This window comes from Tursiops truncatus, chromosome 17 (genome assembly GCF_011762595.2).
Source record: "Tursiops truncatus isolate mTurTru1 chromosome 17, mTurTru1.mat.Y, whole genome shotgun sequence".
In the NCBI taxonomy this organism is placed as follows: Eukaryota; Metazoa; Chordata; class Mammalia; order Artiodactyla; family Delphinidae; genus Tursiops; species Tursiops truncatus.
Window position 1 is genome coordinate 45,096,063 of NC_047050.1, and position 16,173 is coordinate 45,112,235.

At 35.1% G+C, this 16,173-nt stretch overlaps 1 protein-coding gene across 8 annotated transcripts in view; it reads right to left on the bottom strand.

Moving 5' to 3' along the window:
* The window catches only part of UBR5 (ubiquitin protein ligase E3 component n-recognin 5), a 141,681-nt gene that overhangs the window by 9,207 nt on the left and 116,301 nt on the right, over window positions 1-16,173 (bottom strand). For 5 of the 8 annotated variants that reach the window (XM_033843194.2, XM_033843191.2, XM_033843188.2 and 2 more), the window contains exons 41-53: window positions 15,061-15,291; window positions 14,503-14,576; window positions 13,114-13,286; window positions 12,905-13,018; window positions 11,771-11,991; window positions 10,247-10,367; window positions 10,043-10,147; window positions 7,546-7,789; window positions 5,998-6,109; window positions 5,210-5,354; window positions 4,068-4,198; window positions 2,375-2,435; window positions 145-320 (exon numbers count right to left, since the gene is read on the bottom strand). In XM_033843194.2, coding sequence (XP_033699085.1) covers window positions 145-320; window positions 2,375-2,435; window positions 4,068-4,198; window positions 5,210-5,354; window positions 5,998-6,109; window positions 7,546-7,789; window positions 10,043-10,147; window positions 10,247-10,367; window positions 11,771-11,991; window positions 12,905-13,018; window positions 13,114-13,286; window positions 14,503-14,576; window positions 15,061-15,291 — 1,908 coding nt within the window. The remainder of the gene's footprint in view (window positions 1-144; window positions 321-2,374; window positions 2,436-4,067; window positions 4,199-5,209; window positions 5,355-5,997; window positions 6,110-7,545; window positions 7,790-10,042; window positions 10,148-10,246; window positions 10,368-11,770; window positions 11,992-12,904; window positions 13,019-13,113; window positions 13,287-14,502; window positions 14,577-15,060; window positions 15,292-16,173) is intronic. The other 3 variants (XM_033843192.2, XM_033843189.2, XM_033843190.2) reach the window with 2 other exon arrangements.

Genomic DNA, 16,173 nt, shown 5'->3' on the forward strand with positions numbered 1-16,173 from the left:
ATAACGCCCCACACATACATAATATACATAAAATATGTTGAGAAATTTTTAAAGTAGAACATATACACATTTTACAAACTAATATATTTCAGAAAGTCTCATAAACTGAAATTAAAAAAAAATTCAAATACAAGATTATTTTACCTGCCAATGTTTCTGAAACAATTCAACCTTGCTTCTGTGTTTTTGCCAGGCCTTGGAGTGTAAAATCCTCTTTTTCCAGGTTGGTAAAATAAAGGGGCATTGTCATCACCATCATCTGTGTCATCTAAATCCATATCTACTACACTTCGACTAGAACCATGACGCTTTCGGTTTTCCTAATGATAGAGTATCAGAGATTAAGCCCCAAGATTGATTTTATTTATTTGTTTGTTTATATTTTAGTATATGTGTCTACAAGAAAAGGATTATTTTTTATTAAAAAATGCCATTACAACTCTCTTTAAAATTAACAATAATAATAATCCAGATACCCCCTCCAAAAAAAATAACAGTAATATTTTTGACATTACCCAAGATTGATTTTTAACAGCAAAACATATGAACTGGTTCTCTAAATTACTTAAAAGTTTGATAGGTAAAGCCACATTCATATTTAAATGTAAATAAACTTTAACTCATTCTTTCAGAATTGTGATATACAAAGCTTGTGCCTGTTAACTTCTCTATCCATTTAAGAAAAACTATTTAATGAAAATCTGGTAGCTTCTTTCACCTTGATTCCTTAAATATATTTTCCTTGGATATAGAATTCTGGATCGACAATTCTAAAAGCACTTTAAGGATGATGCTCTCTGTTGTCTTCTGGCCTTCACAGTTTCTGATAAGAAATCCACTGCCTTTCAAATCACTGTTTATCTATATGTAAGGCACTATTCTTTGCTTCCTTATTAGTTTTACAGCAGCTTGATTATGTATCTAGACACAGTTTTCTTTCAGTTTATCCTTTTTAGGGTTCACTGACCTCCGTGAATCTATAAATCTATGTCTTGCATCAAATTTGGGAAGTTTTCAGCTATTATTTCTTCAAATATTTTCCTGTAACAATCTCGTTCTCCTCTTCTGGGTACTCCAGTGACATGCATGTTTGATATGGTCCAACAGGTCTCTGAAAACTGTTGTTTGTTTGACATCTTTTCTCCTTCTATTCTTCAGAAGGGATAATTTCTATCTATCTTCAAACTGACTGATGAATTTTCCTCTGTCATCTTTGTTCTGCTATTGACCTATTCAGTGAATTTTTTCTTTCATACATTGTACTTTCTAAAATTTTCCCTTGGTTCTCTAGTTTCTATTTCTGAACCTCTACCTTTCCATTCATTTGTGTTTATTTACCTTTATCTCACAGAACATGAGATAATGTCTTTGATAATTCAAACAAGTGGGTCATCTCAAGGCTAGCATCTATTGGTTCTTTTCCCAGGAGAATTAGTGAGTCTCTGTTGGTTCTTTGTATGTTGAATAATTCTGGAGTGTATCCTGGACATATTGAATACTAAGTTGTAAAACTCTGGGTCTGTTAAAATGACATGGAGAATGTTGATGTTTTTTGGCTTTGGTAGGCAATAACCTGGTTATGTTCAGCTTGGAAGTGTCATCTTCTGTGTGCAGTGGTTCCATTACCAATTAAGTTTTCAAAGCCTTTTAATTATACTATTGGGTCTGCCCCGCATATGCACCATATGGGATAGTCTGGGACTTGGACAGTGATTTATACTATAGTTTATTTCTTAAAGCATGTACTACCTTCCAGTTAAGAAGGAGTAATGGGGACGAGTTTTACTCTCCTGCCTGAAACAACGCTTCAAAATAACAGTTTTTCAAATTTTGACTTCCCTCCTATCGGTGTGCTGTTGTTTACTTTTCAGAATCCTCAAGCAGTTCCTTTTTGTATTTTGTCCAGAGTCTTTAGTTGTAGTTCGTGAAAGAGATAAGATTGTATCTTGGCTGGCACTGAAATTCTCAGGTAGCTTACAAATTGAAATGCATCATGCACTTTAAAAAAGCCTTCTTACTGCTATACCATATGTCACATTTTCTCTGGATTTCTGCTGCTTACTGGAGGAAGGAGACCTAGGAATCCACAGGACTGCTCTCCTTCTCTGATATTAATTAATGACATCTCTAATTTAAGCTTAATTCAGCCTGTGCTCAAGTGGAGGCAGCCAGTGAGTGGGGTTACACTGAATCCTAACTCAACCAGTCTTGATTCTGTATATGACACCTTTATACTAATCTTTGCTTTTTCCTCTACTGTAATCAAGCATTTTACTTACAAAGACATAGTTTCTTTGTAAATATGCTTTCCTCTCCCTTCTGTAATTTAAATTCCAAGTGCTTATTATTAGCACATGTACAAAACATCCCTTACCTGTACCTTTTCTGAGGAGTCTAATAACCCAAGATCCAGGATACTATCAGCTCCATTTTCCCTAAAAACAAACAAACAACTTTCACATTTCAGATAAATGGAATTCTAGAATTTAGTATAGAGAAAACCATACGCATTTAAATTTGTAAGAATATATAAATACATTTAAGTTTTGAAGTAAAAAAATATCTAGGACACTTACTAGTCTTAATGCAGTTCTAGGAACAAAAATGTCAATAATATACACAAAAACACAGGATGCTACATGTATGATGCAAGACAATGAACTAAAGGCTACCTGATTTAAGACAAAATAAATGCAGTCTTCATAGGGGAACTGAAACTTGAGCTCAGGGGAAGCATTGTAAAAGAACAGAAAAATGTTCAGAAAGCAACCACAATAGGAATCAAATGCTCTAGGGTATTTAATTATTCTAGAATACTAATAAATCCACTGTTCAATCCATAAAGCCAGGTGAAAGCAGTCAATATTATATTCTTTTTTTTTGGCAGTATGTGGGCCTCTCACTGCTGTGGGCCCTCCCACCGTGGAGCACAGGCCCTGGACGTGCAGGCCCAGCGGCCACAGCTCATGAGCCCAGCCGCTCCACAGCATGTGGGATCCTCCCAGACCGGGGCACGAACCCGTGTCCCCTGCATTGGCAGGCGGACTCTCAACCACTGCGCCACCAGGGAAGCCCAATATTATATTCTTGCATTCAATAGAAAATACTTCTAAATTAGCAACCCTTACATATATTTACAAATATCTTTTTTATCAAAAACACACATTATTTGCAACTTTTTCTATAATGGGCTAAGCTATATCAGTGTGTTGATACTTCCAGAAACAGGGAAGAGGAATAAAGACATAGTACATGAAAGTCAAGAGAAGAAAAATAGTAGTAACAGCAAAGAAAATAAACTTCTAGCAATAGTCTTTGGCTTGGACCATTCAAAGGCTCTGAGACAGGTAAATAGCTGGAATAGGTAAGTGGCTATTTAGTTTCAGGGCTTAGCCTACCCACTTATCCATCTCTAGGACTATATCTGATCTAAGTTCCTCATTCAATATCATGACTAGGAGAAAAATAAACAGACATTTTCATCTAAAATAACACTTCAAAGCCTTAAACTGGATATTAGAGTAGCCCCAGTAGGGCACAGATTGGCATATCTTCCTGTCACTTCTACCTGTCACCTGGGGAAAGGAAGGATAAGTAATTTAACTGTTAGATAATTTTAAGTTTCATATTAAAACAAATATACTACACAATAGAAAGCAAAAATTTGCATGATTTTTAAGATAAATCAGGAGGTCTAAAAGAAATTTCATGTTTATTGCAAGGACTCAGGGATTACACCCAATTCCTTGAGGTATTTGGCCTCTGCCATTAGGGGTATTCACATGGAGAATGAGATGTACTTCTTTATAAGTTAGTTTCTAAATAAGGTTCGTAAAAAATCTTCAGATGAAGATAAAAAATCTTCATCTAAAGTGACTGCTAAAATTCTGCCCTTCTAATACATGTGAAAGTCAGCTGTCTCACTCATGGATTTTAAGCCATCTCTTAAAAAGCCATTTAAAGTCTTGTACTATTTAGTATAAATTTTAAGATATGGTGACAGCCACATCCTAAAAATAAAGTAGCTGATGTTTAAACTAAAATGTCTTCCCAATTGTATACATTACCGTCCATGTGCAATAATGAGTTCCATGGCTTCATCCACTCTTGCTCTCAGAGAATCTTCACTTGCTAGAAGAAGCAGCAGCTGAGCTGGGGATAATTCCAACAGCATGCCAGTGATTTTACTTGCAAATGCCTGTACATGACAAACAAATGTTATTTGCCTCTACTCTCTGAAACCTCTTGTCTAAATCAGCAATCTTTTACCAGAAAAAAGAAAAAGAAGAAGAAAATGTAAGAAACTTGGGTAACAAATAGGAAAAAAAAAATTCTGAACCAGTAACAGATTTTATTAAATTGGAAGCTTAATTATAGAAAACTTTGGTAGGGAATTAAATAGTCTATGCACTAGCAGTCTTATTAAAGCTAGTTTAATATTGGGTGACAAGCCTTTTTTAAAGGTTTTTGATACCCATGAGTAAACATAAAAATACTCAATTTTCATTTTTTTCCCTTCCTCATCAGAGACCTGGAAACATTTTTTTCATTTAGTGTAGCAAAAAAGAGGGAGGTAAGAAGTGAAGGAGGGAGAAGGAGAAAGAAAAAGATGCCTATATTTAAGGCTAAGGATTCACTGAAATATAATTGGTTGACTCTGTTTTACTATTCTTTTGCTATAACATGTACATATAATTATGTATAAAGACAAAAAAACACAACTAGGTTATGTTTCATATTCCATGAAAGAAACCTCTGACAGAATATTCAAAATAAAATCTTCCTGTCATACATATCCAGAGTAACGTACATATAGCGGATTCACTTCATTGTACAGCAGAAACTAACACAACACCGTAAAGCAATTTTACTCCAAAAAAAAAAAAAAAAGTAAAGTACACTATTTGCAATGTGTTCTAGCTGCAAAGTAACAATAATTTGTACAAATAAGGGTACAAATAAATACAATGAACAGATAATTCCTTAGCACACAAGGAAATTACTAGGTAGAATGCCAACCTGGCATAGGTAGTAAAAACATCAAGCTATATACAATTACTCTCCAGTAAGTCCTGCTTCTTTCCCTCCCTAAGCTTCCTTTTTATTGCAGTCCTCAACCACATGGCTTTCCAGTAGCTGGCAACTTTTCTTAACTGAAAACCAAAAAGGGCACAGCCAGTTAAGAGGTAGCTAAGTACACCATACATACTGGTTGCATTGCTTGTACACGGGGATAAAGTCTCTCTCCGAGCGCCTGACGATGTGCAGGCAGAGGATCAGGATCATCACTAGGATTTCCTTCAGAGGCTGGTCTGAAGGGCCTAGTGTCGATGGAAAGCTGTCTTCTAAAATCCCTGAAAGATGAACAAAGCTATTATGACTTCATTCCCTTGTCTGCAAAATGAAAATATCAGTGCAACTAGTAACAAAGTTGGAAAACCAGAGCATACAGTTAGCTCCAGTTATGGTACTAGGGTGGAAGAATGCCTAAAGAATGATGGTGGGGAAATAAAGATTATCTAGATTTTGGCACTCGAAAATCCATAAATCTGCAATGCATAGGTTAATTTGATTCTAAGGGAACAGGACCTTAAAATACCAGAAATCAAAAGTCCACCCATATTTACTGGAAATTTTAGTCAAAAGTAAAATGCTACCCATCCTAACACATGAAAAATTAGAGGTTTAAATAACACAATTGCCACAATTAAAATTTTAAAACGAATTTAGGAAAGCATGATATGAAGTTAATAAAAATTTCAAAAAATTAGGAACTTGAGTGGGATAAATAAAAAGCCAATATAATTTCAACTGCCTCTGGGTTTTTAAAGCAGAATATTTTAATAACAGTTGGTTAGACTTTTTTAGTTACAATACATATATCCAATTATTAAAACTTTCATTTTTCTAAAAGTCCATAATTGAGACTTATTTACAGGCCTACCTCCAATTCATCCAAAAAGATGGTACTCAATAAAAGACACAAAATCATCTCACCTATCCCGATCTCTCCGAGAACCTGCTCGCAAGCCACTACTCCTCCTCATCTCCCTTTCTCTCTCTCTTTCCCGATCCCTCTCTCCTCTGTTCCTTAATCTCTGCATTAAACCTGGAAAAAAATATGAAATACACTTTGTTTAGATGAATGTAAATGCAGCTACTTTAAATGTTAAAGTCAATGTGGGGACACGAGACAAACATAATAAGAACATGACAACTGTACATCATCTTCCTTATCATCTGTGTAAGTGCCTTTCTCTCACTCTCCGTATGGTTTTGAGGGTTGGGGGTGATTCTGTAGAATGAACCTGGTAGGTAATAAATGTTCACTCGGTATTTGTTTAATGAATTTATCCCCTTGTCATGTCAAAGCTGTAAAATAATATGTAGCAACTGGGGCTATGTTAGTTCCACCATAAATAATGCTGAGATTTCTTACATATTTGAGTATCTTCTCTGTTCTTAGTTTTTGGCATTAAAGGCATTATAGCCACCCAGCTATTATTATTCTTAAAACCTTAAGCATAAACCAGGGTATGGTTTCCTAAAGAGTAAGCAGAAAAGTTATTTCTGAAACATCATGACTTCCCAGGTTTCCTCATTCACACTTGACAATTTCTTTTTATTATAGGACTATAGAAATTCAAATGGTGAAACTAATGATGAAAGGCTGAGGTACTCTCCCCATCTTTTCATCCTCAATTCTTTCCAGAGCTCATTCAGCTTTTTTCCAGACCTCAGTCAGCTTTTATGGTGCCAGTTTACAGAACCCCAGTAAGATACAGCTACAGCCTAGGTAAAACACAGGATTTTGTTAGTAACTCCTTCTCCCTCAATTACTACATTCATCCACCTACAAGACTGATGATCTTCTGCCCCTACCTTACATGAATCCCCAGTTTCAACCTTTTGTAGTTTTCACACATTTTTAATAGGCTAATTGTAATCCTGAAAATTAGTTAAGAATCCTAACCCCAAAGTGCTGATCCCTCAAAGAGGCAAAGCTTACACCAGGATGTTAATACAGAAAACCTTCTTACCAAAAAATAAAGTCTTGCTAAATTAAACAGTGAAGTTGGTGACACAGCCAACTTACATTTGGTTGCAAGCTCCATCTCATTGGAGACTGGAGCGACTCTGCAAATTATACTTTGAAAAGCACTGTTCTAGACAATAGCATTTTCTTCTAAGTATCTCTACTTATTAAATACAGGGATTGGGGGAATCCTGCAGTTTGCTCTTTGAATTTTTATATTACCATAGATCTTAAACCTCCCACTCCCCAGACATTATAATTTGAGACGAAAAAAAATAGTACAATCACAACCATTTATGGAAATAAGTGTGGCAGTAAAAGAGCAAACTGGTAAATTGTCAATTATAGTAGTTTAAACAAGATTAAATCATTAATCTAGAATAAAATGGTATAAAAGTGTAAATATACATTAACATTTTCCCACCGTAAACATATATAACCGTGATTATCATTGTTTCCATTAAACAAGGAAAGAATTTGTATGTGCTTGTTACCTGTAGAGTACTTACTTGTATGAGTGCCTTTGTTGGCATTTTGGATACAATCTAGATTTGGCAGTTTTTCATTGGACAAAAATGCTTGTGCAATGGCTGTATAAAAACTTCGTGCTACACCACTGCCCTCTCCTGGTTCATCCTTAAATGTAACTTTCACCCTATGTACAGCCATAGGTGTAGTAGCACATCTTCGACCAAAGTGATTGTTAAGTTGCCTCATGGTCTGCTGAATAAGAAGATCTCGATCCCGATCAACCTATTAAAACACAACAAAAAGTAGTAAATTCAGTGTTGGAAACCACCTTGAAATTTTTCTGTGTAAAATCTGAAGATCCAATTTTAGCTTTTCCTTGACAGCTGAAATAGCTACGAAGTATTTGGGTTCTCAAAAGCTTATATTCCAGATAACACTCTAAATCATACAAGAATATCTACCTTACATTAAATCAGGAAAATGGAATTTAACTCAATTATAACATTTTCTTAAAAGGTCTACGAATTTGGTAATATAGCAGGATAAACTGCAAGTAGATCAAAGTGTAATTTTTTTTTTTTAATAGTGAATCCTAGCAAAAAAAATCATAGGATATTCCTTTGGTGGCAGAATACCATAGCAAAGGAAAAGAAAAATGACAAACGGGGAAAAACATTTGCACCTTCTATTACCGACAAAGATTCATGCGTAGTGTATATATACACCTAGCGTTTCTAAAAAAATTGAGGAAAAAACACTTTAATAGAAAAAATGGGCAAGAAATATCAACAAACAGTTCCCAGAAAAAGCAGCAGCCATAATATATGAAATATATGAAACAAAGTTTAACTTTGCTCATAATAAGAGAAATACAAATTTAAACTATATTGCCTATCAGATTGGCAAAAATCTAAAAATTTGACAACAAACTGCTGGCAAGACTTTGGAAAATCAGGCCTTCTTGTGTTCATGTTGAAAGTGCAAATATATACAGACATTATGTAGAGGTATTTGCCAATATCTGACGAAATTACATATACACATGCCCGTTGACCCATGTCTATCTATCTATCTCAAAGACACGCTAGCCAAATAGAGAAACACACATAAGGCTATTATTCATCCCATCTCTATTTGTAACAGCAAAAGACTGGAAACAAACCCAAATGTCTATCAATAGGAAACCGGATGAAAAAAATTGATACAGCCATAAAATGTGGTGCTAACACTAGGTAGCTGGAAAAAAAGAAGGCAGAACATCTCTCTATATATATAGCCATGGCTTTCTCTCTAGGATATACTGTTAACTGGGAAAAGCAAGATAGAGTAAAATGTATAATAGCATGTTCAGGGTGGGAGTGGGGGAGAGAGATGCGTAATGAATACACACAGGATTATATATTTTTTGAAAGGTGGGAGGGAAGTAAGCTAAAAACAAGAACAAAAAACCCACAAAAACCCGAAAGGGGGCAGGGGGAATACAAAGTAAAAGAGACAGAAATGGAAATTAGATTTCTCTGAATACAACCTTCTTCTATAGAGTTGACCTTGCAACTGTAGATATTTTACATTAACTATGAAACATAACAAAGTCAAAAAAAGGAGAGAGCAATCCCTAAAAAGTAAAAGCAAAATGAACTGAAAGGCCCTAATTGTGTGGAGATGAGATGGTAGGTAGCAAAACCACACAAAAGGAATTATTTCAAGTGACTTTAAACAATGTAGTTTGACTGTACATCTCCAATTGGATATGCTCTAAGAACAAAAACTACAAATAAATCTTGGGCTATTTTCAATAATCATTTTGTTGGTAGTGGTGTTGATGCTATGATTCTAAGACTATTGTATGCATGCTGTGGGATAAAAGCAAATGAGTAATTTTATCAGTGTTGCTGGGAAGCTGGATATTATTCAGTTCAGAAGAAAGGAAGTAAAGACTAAAAGGTGAAAATAAAACAAACTTGTGGTCCTAAATCTTGAATTTGAATTAGGAGTATCAGTATGAACTCATGAAATAATTTTCTTCTTCCTTTTTTAAAGGAGCATTTCCTACTAAAAGGCCTAGAAACAATGACAAACCCAACAGGCAGTGAGCAACCTAGAGCCCAGATTATAATCTCAAAATACAATTTCCTGCTAAAAGGAAGCAGGGCTTCTTGAAGAAATGGCTGATTTAAGGTCTGTGACAGAAAATAACAGAAAATGAGACATATCAAAACGTAAGGAAGTTGTCAAAGATTGGACTCTCGCTAGCCACAGAAAGATAATTTGAGCATCAATGAAATGAAGCACATCCAAACAGTTTTAATCCATGTATTCATAATGATACTTAAACGAACAAACCCATTGCTCATCATCACAGGATGTTAGGAAACCAACTGCCAGAGATAGCCATTACTCTAAATTTGATGATTACCATTTATTTTCTTTAAATTTTTAATTACATAGTACATATCCCCTAAACAAAATTGTTATTTGTTTTTAAATTTTATATAAATAGCAAACTATATGTATAGGATAAGAAAATCTAAATACCTTTACCTCTAGTGATAAATCTCTTGACTGCTGATTTCTCAGTTTTTCCATTTCTCTACGGAATTTTGATTCTTTTACCTCGAAACCACCCAATTCAGTTAGGATCTTAAAAAAAACAACAACAAAACAAATGCATGACAGAATTATCCTCTGAAATATGTTCTTATCAGGCAGAATAGAATGTAAAGTGCTCAAAATACATACTGATCCAGGTTCTGCTCCAACATCTTCCATGAATACCCTGCCGAACAGTTCTAAAGAAAGGCGCCAACGTCCTAGCAGCATATCATGGGAAATGACCATTCCCATGAAGCTACATTGTGGCCTGTAAGAAGTTTAAGGGGAGAGGGGGAAGCAGTTTAGGCAACTCTAAAAACTTCCTGGTTTTTGGTCAATAACAGTAATTACTTGGTCTTTTAATATTCTGAGCTCTTAAGTAATTCAAAACCACATCCTCTCTAATGGAGAACTTTTCTATAGCTACTCGTTCCTTGGAGAACTTCTTAATTTTACTCCATTATTCCTTCTGTCCTTTACGTAAGGATACATCCCCAGGCTGGCTTCCATCTTCATCTTTAGTTTTACCTCCTCTCCTTGAAGTCCAGTGTCTGTCTCCACTAGATGATTCCCAGACCCCTCTTTAGTTCACAATGGACCAGAATTTCATTGTGTGAAATATATCCACTTCAGTCATACTCAACATGGTGAAACTGAATATGGCCTCTTCACCACAGTGACAATGCCTCCTGATTTCTTTCAATAGTACCACCTATCTTCCTACTGCACGGACTTGAACAGATTTTAATTTATTCTTCCCTTGGTCCCTCCAGAGTGATCAAGTCCTTCATAAGTTTTCTTTTCCTAACCATGGTTTCCTTTTCATCCCCAAAGGCAATATTCTACTTCAGCCCCCTTTTTAACAACTAGCCAGAAGGAATAATAGCTTGTCTCTCTACCTCTAATTCTTCTCTCCTTCAATCTATCTGCTTCTACACATTCGAACCATCTCAGCTCAAATCATATTGTCTCTAGGAAGCTTGGGCCATCCCAGTCCCTAATTCTTCCTTGCCTTTTATGGTTGTTAGACTGTGTACACAAGATGTATATAGTTTCCTAAACTAGATTAACTCCTCCTAAGCAAACCAAAAAGAAAAAAAAAAAAATCTGACATTACATAACCAAAAATCATACAGCATAAAGCAGACACTCAACAAATCATTAGGTGATCAGCCATACTGAGTCACAGTATATATTAGGCAAATTTTTACTGGGAAAGCAAAGAACCTACCACTTGCAAGAGATTTACTAAATGTGAACCTGGCAAAGGAGTGAGCCCAAACAAATGTGAAAGTCACAAATCTATAAAGCTCTTTTTTTCACATGTTCCCCTCCCATAGCTGAGCTCCTGCTAACAAGTGTATAATTGGCAATTTGACATGGATATATACTTTAACTCAGTACTGAACGTTAAAAACAGAGTCAGAATTTCTTCAGTAAAGGGAGGAGAAAATCAGAATGCCAATCAATCACAAAACAGTCACAAAAAAACAAAATCCAGAAAACTCTAATATTTAAATTTCTGATTATAAACTAGGAAAACACAAATAATATTTCATCCTATTATTTATATACAAAGAAAATTATAAATTTTCTAAATAAAAACTCTTACAAAAATTATAATAGCCATAAAGTAATAGCATAGAAAAACTATCATCACTTAGCAAGTACCTGAAAGATGTAAGAGGTGGCCCTTCACTTTCAGTCAATCCTATTTCTGCGAGTAAACTGCTTTTCAATTGTGCAGCAAGATCGTGAGCAGATGGCCCTGGTTTTGAACTCTCAGCTTCTTCTGGCACCACATTCTGTTCTTCCCCTTCCTTTTTTTGCCTATTTTGCATGTTTGTTACATTTTTCAAATTGGCAGCATAAGACATTTTAGTTGGAAGAACCTATGAATTTTTACATTTAAATGTTAGATATTAAAAAACAAACTGACTAGATTTCCTTTTCAACTTACTAATACTCCACAGAGATCACATGGCAGTTAAATAATTCCCTTCTGGCACTTCAACTACAAAGCTGCAATCTATTTCTTGTCTATCTGATTCCCATGGATGAGCACCAATTCCAGTGCATTTACCAGAGCAGCCTCAGAGAACTCTTCAAGGTATCTTTATAATATCTATGGTTACTTAAGTGTCTTATGTGCATAAAATTCTCCTTTAATACTTAGATAGTAAAGAAAATTCTATTCAAGTACATGTCTTCTATATGCCTACTCTTAAATGGTGTTATTACTTTTTCACTGGAGAAACAGTATAGTATAATTTTAGGCTCTCAAATCAGACTTTCATCTAAAAACTAGATCTGTCATTTCACTAGTTGTATTATAACAACAGACATTCCCACGTGAAATTTATGTAATCTCTCCAAGCCTTACCCATAAAATCAGGATAATAATGTTTTCTACCCAACATGGTTGTGAAGATTAATTGAGACAGTGCCCAGGAGATAGAATTATCCAACAAATGTTAGGTATCATCATTAATATTACTTTATTCCCATTCTAGACTCAAAAAGAAAAGTTACAAGCCAATATTATATATGCTCATATGTATAAAAATTTAAAATATTCAGCAGAATTACAACAATCAACTCTGGAACAGGCAAACACAGCAAGTTAGTCTCAAAGCAGACTAATGACAGTACTGGAATTCCTTTAATTATGTCATAAGGCAAGAATTTCTGATACTTCTGTTATTTGGGTAAATACAATATTCTGAATGCATTTCCAAAAAACTAGACGCTGGGATAAGTGTTCAACTCACAAATATTATATTGCGAAGATTTTTACTATCTTACCTCAAGGCAGTTTCTATCCACTGTAACTTCCATTAAGCATTTTCCACTACTGGCAGATGAAGAATAAAGACCCTGACTTGGACGGCCAAAAAGATCCTCCTTTCTAGCATTTGGCTGGAATTTTAATAAAAATATTACAGTTACATTGAACACTTTAAAAAAGTAAATTCAACTAAAAAGAAACCTTAAGCCTAGTTTATGTGAATCACCTGCAACAGATGTGGCTGATCAGCCAAGGGGATGGCTTCAGCTAGAGGCACTTCAAATGGATTTGGGGGTATACACCCAAGGAACGTCATGGAGTCAGAGCGTCGGAAAAATGGATGGTTTTGGCCAGTTTCTGCAGGAAGAGAGTCATCATCCTTATCATTCAAAGTAGCACCTAAACATAAAGAGATAAAATGTTTTTTTAAAAAATTAATTATTGGGGAAGGGTAAAAGGATCTACATCTGCTCAATCCAAAATTCCTGTTATCTCTTTATAAAATTTTAATGCCACTCAAAACAAGTTGATAGTCCTAAATTTTGATAATATTTTAAAGTGGTGATTCAAAATATTGGTTTAAAATGGTTACAATGATAAATTTCATTTATGTGTATTTTAACACAATAAAAACTTGCAAAAAATATTAGCAGTAACAAATACTGTTCCATTTTGTATTGGACAGACACTACCCACATCCACCTCTTCTCTCTCTAGAGATTTAGACCTGAATATAGCTAGTTTCCTGAGCATGTTCAGGACCTGGCTCACTGATGACTCCACAAAAGGGGCTAAAATTTGAGCATCTGCTTACTTTTAAGTTCTGATTCCTCTATATAAGAAGATAAACAGAGAAATGTCTGGGCAACTCATGCATCCCAACAGGAAATCAGCACACCAGCACCAACTCCCATTAATGGAATAAAACTTTTGTCAGTGCTTACAGTATGCTGTGAAAATAGCAGTGAGCTATGGCTGGGTTCTCAAAAAATAGCAGTTAAAGTTAAGTTGTCTTTCCCAGGCCTGAATAAAGTACTACATGATAATAAGAAACAGGCAAGCAGACTATCTGACCCCACTAGAAAAGTATTTTAATCCTACTTGAAATTATACCTGAAAGCTACAAATAAGAGCGTAGAAAATCCCCAAATTTCTTGAATTTGGAATATTTTCTGTCTTTTTTATTGCATTAACTGTTGAGTTTTGATGAAATAGGAAGTTATAACTGGTATTTTCCATTTTCTTGACTCAGTCTATTTTGCATCAGTATTAGCAAAAGTTCTGCTAAGACTTTATTCAAATGTACGTAGTACCAACACACTTAAGAATAAAGGTAAACATAAAACTAAGAGAAATGCAAAGGAGAGATACAAAGTCAAAATAGAAAAAATATTAACTGTTGAAAAAGTTTATAATATTTCTTTAACTCATCCTTATGAAGTAATTAATGCAAGGATATATAAGGAAAAATGGACAGAAAATGCAAGAAACGGGACATAGAGAAGAAAAGAGAAATTCCCACCCAGACAGAAAATAATGAAGTTAAAAAGCTTGAAGGGGAAATACTGAGGCAGCCATTTCTTGAAGTAGATTAGCAGATTTTCTGTACACTAACTTTGATTGGTGTCATCATCATTTTCATGTTCTGAATCTTCATTATCAATACCCAGTTCCAAGAGTTCTCGTGTCCTTTAAAAAGACAAGTGAGTCATTTTACATGAAGTATTTTGTGCTGTATGAACAGGAGCAAATGTGATGCAAAAAAGACTGAAAAGGTTAGTTTAGTATCTAACCAATTTCAAACACTGGGATAAAGTTTCAGACTCTGGGAATGGCAGACTAATCAGCCAAATGTACTACAACTACAAAATAGGTTCAACAGAAGCAAAAGGCTAATCACACCAAGAAATAGTGAGTGCTTACACAAACTCTAATAGAAAACATGATAAAACAATCAGGACAAACTACCTCAAGCATAAAGCTTAACTGGATTCTTAGGTTTCATGTTTTAAGTGAGGAGTAGCTATGGAGAGTGGCTGGATGGACTCAAGCCCACCTGCCCACATGAAATGTTCCTGTTTGCAATGTTCTCCTTACTCCAAAAATCAGACAATGTACTAATGGAGACCACAGCAAGTATTTCTTAAAACAATCTCATGGCAAGTATGGCTACCTTTTGCGTTCCAGCTGAGGTGTATCCAATGTTGTCTGCTGATTCATTGCTTTAATCCAATATATAAGGGCTTGAAAAACATATGCCACATGCTTCAATGAGCAAACATCCAAAACTGGAAGAACATCAGAATGCTCATCATTATGAGACCGCATTAAAGACAGAGCATAATTTAGGAAGTCGCCTCGAGCAGACATCATTCCTTGACGGGCACTAAGCAATGTGGCGCGTCTATAGGAGTAAAAAGAAATGAAGATGTTTACAAAAAGAACACAAATGTGAAATGTACCACTGTTATAAATATGCAAAATTAGGAACTGAGACTATCCATAAATAAAAACTCATTACGCCTGGGCTCTGCCTTAGAAATGTAACCATTGTATATTATTTACAGTACTGTATACATTTATAAAGGAAAGAAATTCCAGTGTCCTCTGGATTGGCAGAAGGTACTCCTTCCCCAGAGACAATGGTTCTCAAACTTCAGTGTCCACCAAAATCACCTGGAGGGCTTGTGAAAACAGGTTGTTGGACCCACCTCTATGGGTTCAGTAAGAATGGGTTAGGGTAGGACCCATAATTTATATTTCTAACAAGCTCTTAGGTGATCTTGATGCTGCTATTCTGGGAACCACACTTTGAGAACCTAAAAGTGTGCCTAAAATGACACCAAAGGCACAAGCAACAGAAGAAAATAAAGAGCACTGGACTTTACCCAAATTAAAAAACCTATGTCCTTCAAAGAACACCTTCAAGAAAATGAAAAGACAATCCACAGAATGGGGCACAATTTCTGCAAATCCTGTATCTGAAAGGAAGTTGTATCCAGACTATATAAAGAACTCATAAAATTCAATAATAAAAAAAGAAGCCAATTAAAATGTATAAAACATCTAAACAGACATTTCTCCAAAGATACACAAATGGCCAATAAGCACATGAAAAGATGCTCATCAGCCATTACAGAAATGTAAATCAAAACCACAATGAGAAACCACTTCATACCCACTAGGATGGCTATAATCCAAAAGACATATAATAACAGGTGTTGGCAAGGATGTGGATAAATTAGAAACTTTATACTCTGCTATTGAGAATGTAAAATGGTGCAGT